The sequence below is a fragment of the Manis javanica genome, chromosome X (assembly GCF_040802235.1).
Source record: "Manis javanica isolate MJ-LG chromosome X, MJ_LKY, whole genome shotgun sequence".
NCBI lineage: Eukaryota > Metazoa > Chordata > Mammalia > Pholidota > Manidae > Manis > Manis javanica.
In genome coordinates this window covers 121,480,240-121,497,149 of record NC_133174.1, presented here as the reverse complement: position 1 = coordinate 121,497,149, position 16,910 = coordinate 121,480,240, and the positions used below count along the sequence as shown (strand labels likewise).

At 37.6% G+C, this 16,910-nt stretch overlaps 2 protein-coding genes and 1 pseudogene across 15 annotated transcripts in view; all 3 read left to right on the top strand.

Annotated features, from left to right (window-relative positions):
• ENOX2 (ecto-NOX disulfide-thiol exchanger 2) overlaps window positions 1-16,910 on the top strand; it is a 291,324-nt gene that overhangs the window by 214,302 nt on the left and 60,112 nt on the right. For all 14 annotated transcript variants that reach the window (XM_037016941.2, XM_037016937.2, XM_037016938.2 and 11 more), the window contains one exon: window positions 3,228-3,362. In XM_037016941.2, the coding sequence (XP_036872836.1) occupies window positions 3,266-3,362 (97 nt within the window). In that variant the 5' untranslated portion in view covers window positions 3,228-3,265. The remainder of the gene's footprint in view (window positions 1-3,227; window positions 3,363-16,910) is intronic.
• Window positions 8,266-10,392, top strand: LOC140847544 (small ribosomal subunit protein eS1-like; annotated as a pseudogene).
• On the top strand, window positions 10,534-12,773 carry LOC140847543 (prolyl-tRNA synthetase associated domain-containing protein 1). Its single transcript, XM_073228223.1, has one exon. The coding sequence runs from the start codon at window positions 10,566-10,568 to the stop codon at window positions 11,091-11,093; it is 528 nt and encodes a 175-aa protein (XP_073084324.1). The 5' UTR covers window positions 10,534-10,565; the 3' UTR covers window positions 11,094-12,773.

Sequence of the window (16,910 nt, the reverse complement as noted above, 5' to 3'; positions counted from 1 at the left end):
AACCCAGCCAAGAATCATCCCTGATGTTCCAGGTTGGAAAGATGTGATAGACATTAGCACGGTAATATTGGAGCAGAGTTGCCTTTAGGGATGCAGGGCAGAAGCTCATACTGGGAGGCAGGAGAAAATCCATGGAACCTTTTTCCTATGGAAATCGGTACCTAAGGGAATTTTCCCAAAATAAAAGTCTTTGTGTTCAGATGACTTACAACTATCTCTCCCAACTATGCAGTATATACATGTGCATGTACATATATTATAACACCCTTCAATGTCTGTTTGCTTATGTCATCCCTGCTCCTGGAATGTCTTTCTTCCTCTTTTTTACCTATCTAATAATTGACCATCACTCAAGACATGTTATATAGAAACCTGGCCCATTCTTTCAAATCCTGTCTTCTCTATGAAGTCTTTTCTCCACTACTCAAGCCACAGTAGCCCTTCATTCCTTAAACTTCAGGAACACTTCTGGTCTATACCATTCAAGTCTTTCATTATTTCCTATTGTTTAATTGGAGATAGTAAAACATAGTGGCTAAAAGTACACATCCTGTGTGACCTTGGATCATATATATGACTTTTCAAAACCTCTCATCTATTAAATGGAGATACAAATAGTCCTTATCTCATAGAGTTGTTTTGAAAGTGAAATGAGAATAATGTATACCAAATGCTTTACCTAGCATGTGGTAAGCATTCAATAATTAGTGATAGTAATGGATGGAGGTGGTAGAGTAGTGATAATAGTAATAATCATCATTGGTCTTTTCAATTAGATTGTATAACCTTTGAAGTCAAGAATTGTGTCTCCTATCTGCTTATTCTCTTGTATCCCCCAACAATCCCCCAGTGTTCAGATAAGCTAGTTTGATATGTGTTGATTGTGTGTCCATCTCTATAATAGTACTGCCTCAAGATATTAAATTACATCAAGAATATAATTTTTCATTTTTATTGCTACAATGGAAGCCCTTGGATGTTTTTTTCTTGGTTTGCATGCATAAATAGTTTGGATGGAAGCAGCTGAGGTAATCATATGCAACTAGACTATGAGAAGATGGGAAACCTCTTAATCATCCCAAAGTCTGTGGTGTGTACACTTGGAAAAAAAACCTAGAAAACTACAAAACTCTGATTAACAAAATCAAATAATTGTATAAATGGACAGTTATTCCATGTTCGCATATAGGAAGACTCAATATTGTCAAGATGTCAGTTCTTCCCTAGTAGATTCATTGCAATCCCAATCAAAATCCAAGCAAGTTATTTTGTGGATATCAACAAACTGATTCTAAAGTTTATATGGGAAGGCAAAAGTCCCAGACTAGCGAACACAATATTGAAGGACAACAAAATTGGAGGAGTGATGTTACCCAACAAAACTTAATATAAAGCTACAATAATCAAGATAGTAGTATTGGTGAAAGAATAAATAAATAGGTTAATGGAATAGAATAGAGAACCTAGAAATAGACCCCCACAAATAGTGTCAACTGATCTTTGACAAAGGAGCAAAGGCACTGCAATGGAGAACAGATAGTCTCTTCAACAAATGTGCCAGAACAACTGGACATCCACATGCAAAAAAAAAGAATCTAGACACAGATCTTACACCCATCATGAAAGTTAACTCAATATGGACCATTGACTTAAATATGAAATGCAAAACTATAGAACTCCTAAGTGATAACCTAAGAGAAAAGCCCAGATGACCTTGGATATTGTGATGACTTTTTAAACACCAAAAGCATGGTCCATGACAGAAATTATTGATTTGCTGGATTTCATTAAGATCTTCTGCTCTGCAAAAGACAATGTCAAGAGAATAAAAAGACAAACCACAACCTGGGAGAAAATATTTGCAAAATACACATCTGATAAAGGGTTGTTATCTAAAATATACAAAGAACATGTAAAGCTCAACAATAAGAAAACAAAAAACCCAATTTAAAAATAGGCCAACAACTTTAATAGACACCTTACCAAAGAAGATATACAGATGGCAAATATGCATATGAAAAGATGCATCATACTGCTACACAGCTACTAGAATGGCCAAAATCCAGGACACTAACAATACCCAATGCTGGCAATGATATATAACAACAGGAACTCTCATTTATTACTGATGGGAATGCAAAATGTACAGCTGCTTTGGAAGACAGTTTGGCAGTTTCTTAACAAAATTAAACATACTTTTTACTATATGATCAAGCAATAGTGTTCCTTGTTATTTACCCGAAGGAATTGAAAATTTATGTCCATATAAAAATCTGCACATGGATGTTAATGGCAGCTTCACTCGTAATTTCCAAAACTTGGAAGCAACCAAGAAGTCCTTCAATAGGTGGGTAGGTGGGTAGATAAATAAACTGTGGTACATCTAGACATGGAATATTATTCAGCACTAAAAGGAAATGAGCTATCGAGTCATGAAAAGGCATGACGGAACTTTAAATGCATATTACTAAGTGAAAGAAGCCAATCTGAAAAGCCTGCATATTATATGACTCCAACTACATAGCATTCTAAAGAAGGCAAAACTATGGAAACAGTAAAAAGATTAGTGGTTGCCAGGAGTTAGTGAGGAGGGAGAGACGATTGGCAGAGCATGAGGATTTTTAGAGCACTGAAACTTTTCTGTATGATATTACAGTGGCTGATACATGTCATTATACATTGTCCAAGCCCATAGCATGTACAACACCAAGAGTGAACCCTAATAAAAACTATGTCTTTTGGGTGAAAATGATGTGTCAATGTAAGTTCATCAGTTGTAACAAATGTGCCACTCTGGTGGGGGATATTGATAATGGGGGAGGCTAGGCATATGTACAGGCAAGGGATATATGTGAAATCTCTGTACTGTCCCCTCAATTTTTCTGTAAACCTAAAATTGCTCTAAACAAAATTAAAATCTTCATAAAAAAGACAAGAGAGAAGAAAGGAAGGGAGAGTGGGAAGGAAAGAGAGTGAAGAGGGGGGAAGAGAAAAAGAGGGAAAGGAAAACACTAAAATGCCATGAGGTAAACTCCTATAAAATTCTCTGACTTCCCTCCAGTTCAAGCTGTATTGTTTTAACCCTTGTAAAATGCTGGAATTAAGGCTGTCTCCTCCACTGGTCTGTCAGTCCACTTCTGTAAAGAGTTTTCCAGTTTACATTGATAAGTAAACTAGATCTTGAAAACCTAATACAATAAATTATTTTACTTGTCATTTCTTTTTAGCTGATAAAAGTAGAACTCTGAATGTGGATTCCACTGCAATGACACTGCCTATGTCTGATCCAACTGCATGGGCCACAGCAATGAATAATCTTGGAATGACACCACTGGGAATTGCTGGACAACCAATTTTACCTGGTAGGCTATTTTTAATCACTTCACAAGTGTTTCTTCTTATTGACCATGTAATAAATATAACAGTATGATGCAACTTATTTTGAAGTTGACATTTACCAGATTCTGCCTCAAGTGTGCATTTTTGTAATATGAGCTTTATAGACTGGGTAGCCAGTAGCTACTAGTATAGTCCCTATTGTACTATGAGCAAGCTGGGGATATATCTGATTCAAGATATGGTCACTGAACATTTAAATAGCTTATTGGAATAAAAGGCAGCAAAATTTGACAAGGAATTACAAAGTTTGCATGATTTTATATATTTCTTAGAGGCAAATAAACATGTAGTTAGAATGAGAACTTAGACTTCCCAATAATCTTAGATTCCTAAAGAAGAGGAAAGGAGATGGTAGAGAACATCGCAAAAGACCATTGTTAACATTGAATAACTGTTCAGAATTTTTTGAACGAAGTAATCCTTAAGAGAATGGACATGATATACTAACTCCATCTCCACTAAAGATAAAATCAGAAGAAAAATGTCACAGCATCTGAAGGGTTTAGTTTAGACCCAAAAAAGCTTCCTGTACTGTTAGAACTATTAACTATTAAAATGGGTTTGTGAAGACATTGGGGAGCCATCATGGAGGCCTGGGGTGCTTTTTAAGTAACCTAAACATTAGTCTCCCCAGATTCATTTAATTGTGATCCCACTTAAAAGCATGACAGCACCAGGGCAATCTAGGACATTGCTACTCAAAGTATAGTCTGCATAACCTGAAAGCTGCTAAGAGTCCCAGAATCTTATGCCCTAGCCCAGACCTATTGAATCAGAAGGTGCACTTTAAATTAACATGATCCCCAGGTTATTCACAAGCACATTAAAGTTGAGAAAAAAATCTAGAGTGATGCCACTTTTTCTGTATTGTACCATTTGTTTATATAATTAGCTACTCCCAACCCCAAAAAATAATTTCACAAGTTCCAGCCAGATTTTTAATCCTTGTAGGTTATAGTGGCAGTGAGATAAGATAGGCGATGATGCTTAATGATAAATTAAGAAATGTTATTATATTGAAAGGTAGGAAACAAGCATAAATGCAGTCAAACATAAAGAAAAAGGTATGTGAATGAAAAATGGGTGGAGGAAAAAAGAGCTTGAATTCTCTATATGGCAGAGGCAAAGAACTGTCCCACTAAACTATAATTCATAGCATGGGCTGGTGTCAACTAGACTGCATCCTACTCCATTTGACCAACCATGATTTAAATGAGTAACCAGGGATCCTTTGAGGGCTAGAACGATTGAACCATAGATCTCCATGGGTTTTAAGTGACTAGTGGGGCCAATTTTGGGTCAGCAGGTATTAGGACAAGAGCCAGTATTACACAGTGGTTAAGAGCTCAGACTCAAGCTAATCTGCCTGGCTTCCAAGCCTGTTTCTTCCACTGCTACGTCTTGGGTAGTTAAATATCTTGTACAAGACTTAATTTCCTCATCCATAAAATTGGACTAATAGTATCTAACCCTTAGGGTTGTTGTGAGAATTAAATTGTGCTTAGCACAGTGCCTGACACATAGGGCTTAAACATGTTGCCTATTAAAATACTTTAAAAATCATTATTCCCATATTTCCCATAGATATTTCTAAAGAAAGTAATGGTTTTTTATTTAGTTTTCTCATTATTTCATTATAATAGAATTTAAACTAAAATACTGTATATTATTTTATAGCTCCATGTGAAATGGTCCCAAGTCATAATCTCTTACAGTCTAGAGTGACTAGACTATCTAACTGGGCTTAAATATTGCCAGTTTATGGAAATCTAAACTGTATGGGTATATGATCCAGGAAAAGTCTTGAGGACAGATAGGCTCTAATGCCAAGGGGACTAGGTGTTAGCTTATATCAGATTATTTGTAAATTACCACATCTAAATATAAATCTATGCTCACAGTGCTTAGCTACCTGTCTATAATAATGCAGCAAAAAAGCCTTTGCATTGAGAGTAAATCATCCAAGCCATAATTACAAGTGAAAGCTTGTGCTGAGTCAATAACAGGCCTAGAAAATTGAGGTAGGCTTTCTTAACAGTCGCCCAAAGGGCTCTTTCTGCAGAGAAAGTACCTTGCTTAGTATTTAACAACACAAGCTTGGAAAATAGACTGCTTGAGTTTGAATCCTTGCTCTGTTATTTGCTAACTATGTGACCTCGCACAAGTAACTTGACCTATCTTTACCTCAGTTTCCTCATTTGTAAAATGGGGATAATAACCTCATAGGATTGCTATGAAGATTTAATAATATGCTTAGCACAATGCTTGGCATATAATAAGCACTCAATAAAGGTTAACTGTCATAATTAATATTAGTATTAATAGTACTATATTCTCTTTAAGGTAAAGGAAATACTAACATATTTTATTTAAATGGCTGCTAAGTTGCTTCTTAAATTAAAAGTATGTGGTGCTATGCAGCCACTGTCAGTTCTAATGTGTGTTCCAACCAGACATTCGAAACCTCAAGACTGTTTTCAATTTCTACCTTTAGCCTTCTTTGCCTACATCTTGTTTTCTTAAGGACTAGGAATAAATGGCTTCTCAGAGTCCCCTTCAACCCTGTGATTCAATAATCTTTTTAGCTATGCTCTAGGGAAAATTCCTCGACTTTTTGGAAACCAGATCTTTAGAAATACTGATATTTAGTTCAGGAGTGCTCTTCTTTTCTTAAAACTACACTGGTCAATAACATTGGGCTGAGACATACTTTGTAAAGCTATATGCAAAATCCCTTGAGCTTTGTGTGAACTGATTTTTCTCCTCTGTGTTATGTAAGGAAGATAATTTGACCACTGTGGTTAGAACATGAGATCTGGATCCAGACTGCCTAGGTTCAAATAATCCCTACTTTGCCATTAATTAGTTGTTAACCATTGGCAAGATACTTAACCTCTCTGTGCCTTAGTTTCTTCATCTGTAAAGTGGAGATAATAATAATAGTATATATGTCATAGGGTTGTTATGAAGATTGATTATTTACTACATGTAAAGTCTTAAAATGATGCCTGACTTACGGTATCCCTCAAAGATCTTAGCTATTACTAACTTATTTGAAGTTCATATCTGATCTGTGGTTCACAAAAGTTTGAATTATGGCTCGTTTGTATTCTTAACAGCAGTCAAGGATAGCAAGTACAGAGGCACATTTTTTCCCTGGAGAAGCACTGAACAATGGCAGGTGAAGAGAACAGTATCTGTAGTGTTGATGACTACTCCCTGTAAATCTGGTGGGGTGTCCACAGAAATGGAAGGTTGGCATCACACTCCCATGCTGCCTACACTTCTTCTTGCCAAAGTTTGGGGAACAGGATGCCTGCCATCTTTATTGTGTAATATCTTAATGGGCTAACATCCCCCTAATCCTCTCCCCATCCCTCAAGGTTCCTTACAATGGAAAAAGCGGCAAATGAGCCACATGGAACTGTTTCCTGAAGTCACCCACTGATGGCTCAGTAATGCAGCTACTTTTCTGCCCACCTTAGGAGGCTTTCTACTGAGTCAGCAGACTTCTCTTCATCCTGCCTCATCTGGCCTGTGACAATAGAAAAGGCTTTTGGCCTTGATGGAAAACAATGATGTATAAGCTTCCTTGATTCCCCTAGAGAGCTCAAATCCATACTGTCATGGAAGCTGAGTCTCTTGGACATATACTTGTCCTTGGGGTACTGTCTGCCTTATTACATTCATTAAGTGGGGAGCAGACACAGGCAACCTCTAGGGTTTGGTGTGGAGCTCCCTTTCATTTAACATGGTATTTTGTACAGCTGCTATTCAATAAAGTTAATCCACAACAATGGCAGATTAGGAGGTCCCCTCTGGCTGGCAGCTATTTCCTGCAAGAGTATTTGCTTTTCCAAGCTGGTCAAATAAGACTAATGTTAGTTTTCACATGAAGAGAGGCACCAAAAAGAGTCAGGCCTTCTGTTTAAGGAGCATTATTTTGCCCTTCATACCAGATGAATACAAGAATGGATAGATGAAGGGGTACTCTTTGAATACTGTATGGTGCTTCCTTTATATTCCCCTCAATTAAAATATCCTTAGCATCCAAATGCAGAACCTGTGAAGTCTCAAAGAAGGAAAAGTCTCTTATTACAGTGTTTCCACTCTATTGACTATACAACCAGCATAATCAGAGATTTTGGAAAATATGGGCCCTCAAGAACTGTATTCCCAGAGCAAGACCCTGCCTATCTATGGGCATTGTCATTCTTAAGAAGGCAGGTCTCACTGAACCCAGCAGGCCAACTCTGATGGGAACAGAAAGAAAGAATGAGGATGTGTGATCTATGATAGGCCACTGCTCTATTCTAAAACTAAAAAAATTAATAAATAAATAAAGGAAGCCTGGACTCGTGTTTGTATTATTTTTAATATCTTCTACAAATAGAATATGCATTCAGTGGCAGATAGGTTTGAGGTCCTGAAAAAGGAGAGCACTATTGATTGTCATAGTGGACACTTCACTGAAAGCCAATAATATGTAAAACGCTACACCAAATATAATCAGTTTTTCTCCAAAACAAGCTTAAATCCTACCTAGTGATGATACTCTCAAGACTCACCATGAAAACTGTTACAAAGAGTGGCCAAATAAGGCCATTTCTTCATTCAGTCATACAAGAAATATTTACTGAGGCCTGTTATATGCAAGGTACTGCAAGAAGGCCTGGAGAGAAAGCGTTAAATAAAAAAGACAAGATCCCTGCCCTCATACTGACATAGTAGTTTTAGACCCTATATTTTTTCTCATGTCTAAGATGCCTCTTGCAGACAACATCTCAAAGGCTTCCCATCCTTTTGTCCACTTATACTTTTATTTACCCATCTATTCATTAAATATATTTTGATCTAGGTCAAGGGGATCCAAAATGGGCATGGCTCAATCCTTGCCTTCAAGCTTAGAGGCCAGTGGCAGTAGCAGCAAAATCAGTATAACTATGCTACAGTGAGGCAGGTGTCATGGTAGAAGCATGTAGAAAAGTATGGTTTTAGCTAAAGTGGGATGAGGGGCCCTGTCTCAATTTTCCAGCCAGCCTGGAACAAGGTTTAAATGAGCTTCTACAGAAGCATGACAGATGTTGGTAGAATTTGAGTCATTGTGCAAAATTTTGGAAACTTATGCTCTATCTCAAAGAGGGCTGGTGATAAGCTAGGATCATTTCACAGCTCAGCTAAGCTATACTAAGAAATCTGTGTTCTCTCTTCATGCTGACTGAAAAGTCTTTTCAAGGATCTGCATAGGGAGGAGACAGTAAGGACTGTAGTGGGTTAAAATTTCTGTATACACAGGCATAATTCTTAATTTTTCAATGAATTTTGTAGGAACTCTAAAGAAATAGTGGTAATGTCCCAGAAATAAATACCTGAATTGGAATCATAATTTTCTATAAAATAGCTTATTTGTGCATATATAATTAGATCCCATTTGGAACACTTATTTTAGACTTCTGTGGTTGCATTTAAGTGGTTTTACTGTGAGTGCAAACTACCTCCTGGTGCTCAAAGGGCCTCTGAAACAGCTCAAAGATTGGAAATGCCTTTATGGGCCTGGGAGGATTTGGATGGGGAGAAGTCTCTGAGTACAGGCAGAGCCTTTCTGAGGGTACAAAGGAGCTTCCAGCTAGCCAGAACCAGAGTCCAGTTCTGAAAAGGCAAGCAGGATGTGTCATCTCCTACCTTTGCCTACCTCCAGTTCATGCATTGCCACAATTCCAACTTTTTCTGTGGGTTGAAGCTAAAACAATGGATTTAAAACAAAAATATGTACACTCATACAACTCAACACCAAAAAAAATAATAATAATAACCCAATTGAAGATGGGCAGAGGAACTGAACAGATATTTTCCCAAAGAAAACATACAGATGGCCAATAGGCACATTGAAAGATGCTCCACAACACTAATCATTAGGGGAATACAAATCAAAACCACAATGAGATATTGCCTCACACTAGTCAGAATGGCTACTATCCAAAAGACAAGAAATAACAAGTTTTGGCAAGAATGTGGAAGAAAGGGAACCCTCCTACACTCTTGGAATGTAAATTGGTCCAGTCACTGTGGAAAACAATATGGAAGTTCCTCAAAAAACTAAGAATAGTAAATTCCACTTCTGAGAATTAACCTAAAGAAAACAAAGTCACTAATTTAAAAAGATATATACACATCTATGTTCACTGCAGCATCATTTACAATAGCAAAGATACGGAAGCACGCAAGTACCTATTGATAGATGAATGGGTAAAGATGTGGCCCTTTTGGCTCTCTGAGCAGCACCATGGCAGTTGGTAAGAACAAGCACCTTACAAAAGGTGGCAAAAAGGGAGCCAAGAACAAAATGGTTGATCCATTTTCTAAGAAAGGGTGGTATGGTGTGAAAGCACCAGCCATGTTCAATATAAGAAATATCAGGTAAACACTAGTCACAGGAACTCAGGGAACCAAAATTGTATCTGATGGCCTCAAGTGTTATATCTTTGAAGTGGGTCTTGCTGATCTACAGAATGATGAAGTTGCATTTAGAAAATCCAAGCTAATTACTGATGATGTTCAGGGCAAAAACTGCCTCACTAATTCCCATGGCCTGTATCTTACCCATGACAAAATGTGCTCCATGGTCAAAAAACAATAGACCATGACTGAAGCTCATGTTGATGTCAAGACTGCTGGTGGTTATTTGCTTCATATATTCTATGTTGGTTTTACTAAAAAAAATACATTAATCAAATTTGGAAGACCTTTTATGCTCAGCATCAGCAGGTCCACCAAATCCAGAAGATTATAGAAATCATGACCTGAGAAGTGCAGATAAATGGCTTGAAAGGAGTAGTCAATACGTTGATTCCAGACAGCATTGGGAAAGACAGAAAAGGCTTGCCAATCTGTTTATCTGTTTCATGATGTCTTGTTAGAAAAGTAAAAATGCTTTCCCAAGTTTAAATTGGGAAAACTCAAGGAGCTTCATGGTGAAGGTAATAGTTCTGGAAAGCTACTGGGGATGAGACAGGTGTTAAAGTTGAATGAGCTGATGGATATGAGCCACCAGTCCCAGAATCTGTTTAAAATTCAGGTTTTTAATGGTGTCAAATAAAAAAATAATATTAGTGATGTTTCAAAAAAAAGAAGAGGTGGGGTTCCCCGCCGCCCGCCACAACGGGAGCATGGCAGCTGCCAAACTGCGGGAGGCACTCAAGCGGCGACTCGACCACTTGGCCATCCGCACGGAAGTCGTGGAGCACCCGGAGGTATTTACAGTTGAAGAAATGATGCCTCATATTCAACATTTGAAAGGAGCACATAGTAAGAACTTATTTCTTAAAGACAAAAGGAAAAAGGGCTATTGGCTGGTGACAGTTCTTCATGACAGACAAATTAATTTAAACGATCTTGCCAAGCAGTTAGGTATTGGGAGTGGAAATCTGTGGTTTGCTGATAAAACAGCCATGCTAGAAAAACTAAAAGTTGGCCAAGGCTGTGCCACACCCTTGGCACTCTTCTGTGATGATGGAGATGTGAGATTTGTTCTGGATTCTGCTTTTTTGGAAGGTGGACATAAAAAGGTATATTTTCATCCAATGACCAATGCTGCAACCATGGGATTGAGCCCTGAAGATTTTCTCACATTTGTGAAGAAGACAGGACATGATCCCATCATACTAAATTTTGATACAAACAACAAATTAGACTAATGTTTAGAACACCTTTATTTATGAAAGATGTCTTTGTAATTGATAGAAAGCATTAAAAGTGATAAAGTATTTAGCACCTCAGTTTGATGACTACCTGTTATTTTAGGAATTTTTCATCTTCAGGGAGCTAAGTTTAAAAGGATATATTTAGGTAGTTTTACCTCAGATTCCACGGCCCTATCCCCCATGACAATTACTCATTGAAGGAATGCCTTCAATAATTAAGAATAAATTAACATCAAAGCCAAGACTGTTAACAAAGATTAAGTGTCTTATATCTTCTTTAGGGTGTTTGTTGTAGTTGAAAAGAGTAAGATGCAAAAACAGCATACATAAAATTATACATATAGGGAAAAAATCAAAAGGATTATAGCAATATATTAAATTGTTGATAGTCGTTATTTCCAGGGAATGAGAATTAAGGTAAAAGAACTCCCCATCAAATAATTAAAACAAACATGGGGGCAAGGGCAAAAACTTCCCGTTACTGGGTATTTGTTTTTAAATCAGTGATTTTTTTTATTGAAATAATAAGCTACCTTTATAAAGTATATTTTTAGAAAATGTTTATTTAGAAAAATTACTTGAAGTGTGGAAAATGTCATAATCATTACACTGATGAAATTACATTTTAAACAGCAGAGGAATATCCATTGGAAACGTAGACCATTAAGCATTTGTTTTGTCTTTATGTTAGAAGTGTGAACATGCTTGAACAAGTTTCTTCTGCTAAGCTATATTAAATTTTACTTAACCCCTTTCAAATGCCATCTGAAACAGTATAAGACCCAGGATTATGTATTGCCAGTTGTCATGTGGAAACTGGTTCAAAAATAAAGGAAAATTGACATGTTTTTTCACCTGATTACTTAAATTCAAACAAAGCCCTTCATTAGCTGAGGATGTGACATAAACTAGACAACAAAAATAGTCTGGATATTTCAGGAAAATGTTCACATTTTTCTCTAGTACAATCACATAGGATATTTGTTAGATAACCAATTTTCCTAAATTTGATCAGAAAAATATAATTTCTGTTTGGCAGAGATAGTGTACTTAATTTTTACCAATTTGTGTAACTAAGAGACAAAATAAAAGTAAAAACTTGTCAAAAGAAAAAAAGAAGAGGTGGTACATATATATAATAGACTATTACTCAGCCATATAAAGGATGAAATATTACCATTTGGAATAATATAGTTGGACATAGAGGATATCATGCTAAGTGAAATAAGCCAGGCAGAGAAGACAAATATCATATGATTTTACTTATATAGGGAATCTCAAAAACAAAAACAAACAACAACAAAAAAGAAATAAACCCACAAATATAGACAACAGACTATTGGTCCCCATGGGGAAGTAACTGGAGGGATGGATGAAATAGATGAAGGGGATAGGGTGGTGCAAACTGAAAATTGTAAAATAAATTAGACATAGGAATGGAAGCACAACATAGAGGACATAACCAATAATATTGTAATATCTTGGTATGAATATGTGGCAATTACACTTATTGTGGCAAACATATAGTAATAATATATAATTACTGAGTCACTATATTGTACAATGTTGTACATCTGAAACCAATGTGATATTGTATATCAACTTTATTCCAATAATGCAATACAATACAATACAATACAATAAAACAGAGGCTTCTAAATTACCTAACACTGTGACAACACATATATCAAATATCTCAACAGGAAATTCTAGGAATGGACATAAGAAAACCTAAAGCAGCCTCTTGGACAGGAACATTTGAAGGCCTGTTACAGGTTGAGTAGGTAGATACAGAGCTTAATCTGACAAGGAGCATCCTTGTTTTCCTGTGGACCATAGATTATGTGGTGAGCAGTAAAGACTAATGATTAAGAGCATGATTAGTGAAAGCCTGTGTGACCTTACTGTGCTGTCTCTAAGAGCTTTAATTCCTTCATCTATAAAGTAGAAAATAATTATATTATCCATTCCTTAAGATTGTTCTGAAGATTGAGATGATGTCTATAAAATCCAGAAATTCACACACACACTCGATTAATGGGTAGTAATATTATGGGCACCATTCCCTCCCATGCTGCAAAAGTAGAGATTGCATTTGACGGGAAGATAGCCAGTGTGAACTGGCCTGTCAGAAAATACCAACTGTAAAATTGGCATGTGTGGTGTTTTTGTCAGACATTGAAGATAGACAACCTCTAAAGTTTCTAGTGTTTTGTAGACATCTGTAGTCTTAGTACATCTAGCAGAGTTTTAGCCATTAGCACTGTTCCAAGTGGTCCTTCCACACAGCAGCAGTACAGCTGCCCAAGACAGTGGCTTTAGGTCCTTGAAGGGTCCCAAAATACCTTTTCAATAAGCTGAGAAAAATGGTCAGTCTAGTTTAGGTGCTCAGGGTACTTTCTACTTTCTTTCTTTGAAAATAGCTGACTCTATTAACCAGTCACATCCCACTTCCTAAACACGCTGTATATTCTGTTTATCTGTTGCTGTATGACAAACTACTTTATAATTTATAAAATAGAAAAAGTCATTTTATTCTATTTCAAGATTTTCTAGATGAAGAATTTGGACAGGACTTAGACAATGCTTCTGTTCCATATGGTATCAACTGGGATGTCTCAGCTGTGGTGGGCTAGTCTGGAGGTTTCAAAACAGCTTTGCTTATATGCATGGTATCTTGACATGGACAGAGAAAAGCAGTGGGCTCAGCTGGATCCCTCCCATTCCATTTACTCTAAGGCCCTCTCCACATGATCTCGGTACCATGCTAATCACATATGTTATATGGTGACTAGAAGTTTCCATAACATGTGTTCCCAGACACAAAAAGTGGGAATTGTATCTCTCTTAAGGCCTGAGCCTGAAAACAGACACAACATCCCTTCTGCCATATTCTATTGGTCAAAGCAGTTCTAGAGCCCAGCCTGATTCAAAGGAGACTGGGCACACCTAGATTCACCTCTTGATGTATAGAATCATTTTGTTGCTCATCTGCCATGTTTTTCAGCATGCCTGCTTTCACCTTATACCTAACAATTAAATTAATTCATTAAAACAATTTTCATACTACACTGAGAGGCAGTGTACTGGTTAAGAGCACTAGAGTTAGAACAACCTGGATTTGAATCCTAGTTCTGCCTCTTACTGGCTGTGTAACCTTGGGCAAGTAACTAAACCCTCTGAGCCCCAGATGCTTTATAAACTGAAGGGTAATAACAATAGCTGGCTCACAGTTCTGTTGAAATGAGACAATATAAAATGCTTAGCACAATGCCTGGCACATTGTAAGTACCCAATAAACAATTTTGATGATGATATAATTGTTGATACAGCATTATAACTCTTCATGTGGCTGTTTCCAAACTAGACTACGAGGTCGAGAATTTTGTCCTATTTGTTTCTTCAACCCCAACACCTGGCACAGGGCCTAGCATCCAGACATTGAATGGATGAACATATGGGTGCCTGGACAGCAGCATAGGAATGATATGTGCCTCCAGTGTAACTCCCTGGCTCAGATGTGTAGAGAGAATGGAAAATAATATGTGTTGCTAGGTAACTAGGTTGAGTGAGTGCCAAGTTGCTGAGCAGCAGGATGCCTAAGGCTACACTGTGACATTACCTGAAATTATGTAATAGAGCTGCAAATCTGAGGAGCAATCTGGTGCAATTAACACATGGCATTTGCAGCATTTCCAGTAAGCTGGAACTTTGGGAAGTGCACGAATTAAAAGAGGGAATGTGAACCAACATCTTATGGCACTTCCACCAAGGGCTGTGCCAAGGAGCAAGAAAGCAGTAGGGGGAAAAGGGTGCTGGAAGAAGAAATGGTAAAAGCAAAAACTGGGTAGTTGTGGAAAAGACTTGGGAGGAATCCCGTGGTGTTTTCCACTACCCTTTCATAAAATGATTTCAAATCTCCTTCAGAAGTTTGAGTTCCTAACATGAGTGGTAATGCTACATATCTGGTGTACCCCTCAAGCCAGGTCAGGGGCCTCAAAAATGGAGAGAATTTCTCTGGTGTTCTATTCCCAATGTGTTTCAAATTGTTGGACTCGTTCAATGTTTGAAGTTCTACAATACTTGAATAAGGCTCACAATTTCAAATGCTTATTTTCTTGGTTGGCATTGGAAATTCACATCTCCTTTGGTGCTTAATGGTTGAAGATAAACTTAAAGAAATAATCAATGTGATAGGAGCCTTTGAAACATCCTGTACAACCTGCTCTCTAGCAAGCCCTCCTCGGCAATGTAACCTATAGAACTCTTGGCACACTGAACACAAGGAAGAAAGGGAGTTATCTACTCTGACTTTAGCCATATGTCATGAATACACTTGCTTTTAAATGAATTTCATAAAATATTAATGTAATCATAACAAAGAGCAGAGTGGTGTGTACATCAGTCAGGAGTTATATTTATCCTGTGTATTTGTTTTTTGTTTGTCTCCATTTATTAGTAGACAGTACGTGGAGACAGCATTTCTTTCTCATCCAAAGTGGCAGAGCTTGTTTAATGAACTGATGTTTCTGTAATCTGTGCTAAGGTAGAGTTGTAAGTGACAGTTATATGAATAACAACGAGGAGGCAGGCAGAACAATAAAAGGAAGACAAACATTTCAGTAGGAGGGAAAAAATAGATGGGATTGCTTAGTTGGTGCACAGTCTAATCTGATCTTTTCCCACTGAAAATTAACAGTTGAAAATGGATGAGATAATGTTAACAATTTTTCCAAAATTTTATACACAAGGAATCAAATTTTCTAAAGACATAAGTGGCATCTTAACCACAGTGCTCTTATTCCACAGCATAGGAATACAGGGGGTATCAAAGGCCTTAAATTCTCCAAGATGGAGAGGAAGACCTGGAGCCCCTCCCCCACCCACACAGAGCCTGATGTGCAGGAGCCCATCACAAACATTTGTGGGATGTGGGAATGAATGCCTGAATAAGTGAATTTATTGATGTGTTTATGCATGTTTTGAATGGAAGGAAGGCAATTTACCTATCAGGACTACCACCTATCATGCCTGAGCTTTTCATATCTGTTCTGTCCTTTCATCCTTTGAGCTAAATGTCATTATTTATGCCGACTTTTACCAAAATGGAAATGGATGCACACAGATATTAAGAAACCTTCTTCATGATCATATGACTAGTGTGGAGGAGAGTAGTGATATGAGAGCCACATGGGAGTGTGTGTGTGTGTGTGTGTGTGCTCATGTGTGCATGTACATGGGCATGTTGGGTGAGATGACAGATAAAGGTTAAAAGTAATTTGTTTTCAGAAAACTAAAATTTCTTCTTCGAAGAAACTTTTTCCTTCCCAAGCAAGTCCAGGGTCTTGACATCCAATATGACAAGCATGTGGAGGATGGGAAATGCCCTAGTTTTCTTGGACTGGCTTTGCAGTGGGGACCCACGTGCCACCCACCTACCTATCTGCCCAGTCACAAGACTCCTTGCTAGTGGTCCTATTGTACCTGAACTTCTGCTTTGTAGGAATTGCAGATTCTTCCCACTGTTCAGACCCACCTTGTTCAATATCTTAGAAAGTCACCTAGGGGATTGATTTACAGCTACCTTGAGGACATCCTTTTGGCCATGGCCCCTTGGGCCTGTGTGGTGAACAGGGTAAATTTTGGGGGAGTAGGACCAGCTACTGCTACCACACTGCCCTAACACTATCAGAATTCCTTATGTAATACTTTGTTTACAGTCCACTGTGCATTCTATAGCAGAGAATAGGGTTGAACTTCCATTCTGATACAGAGACAAAATTTCAACAATGAAATCAGTACCACCCTTAG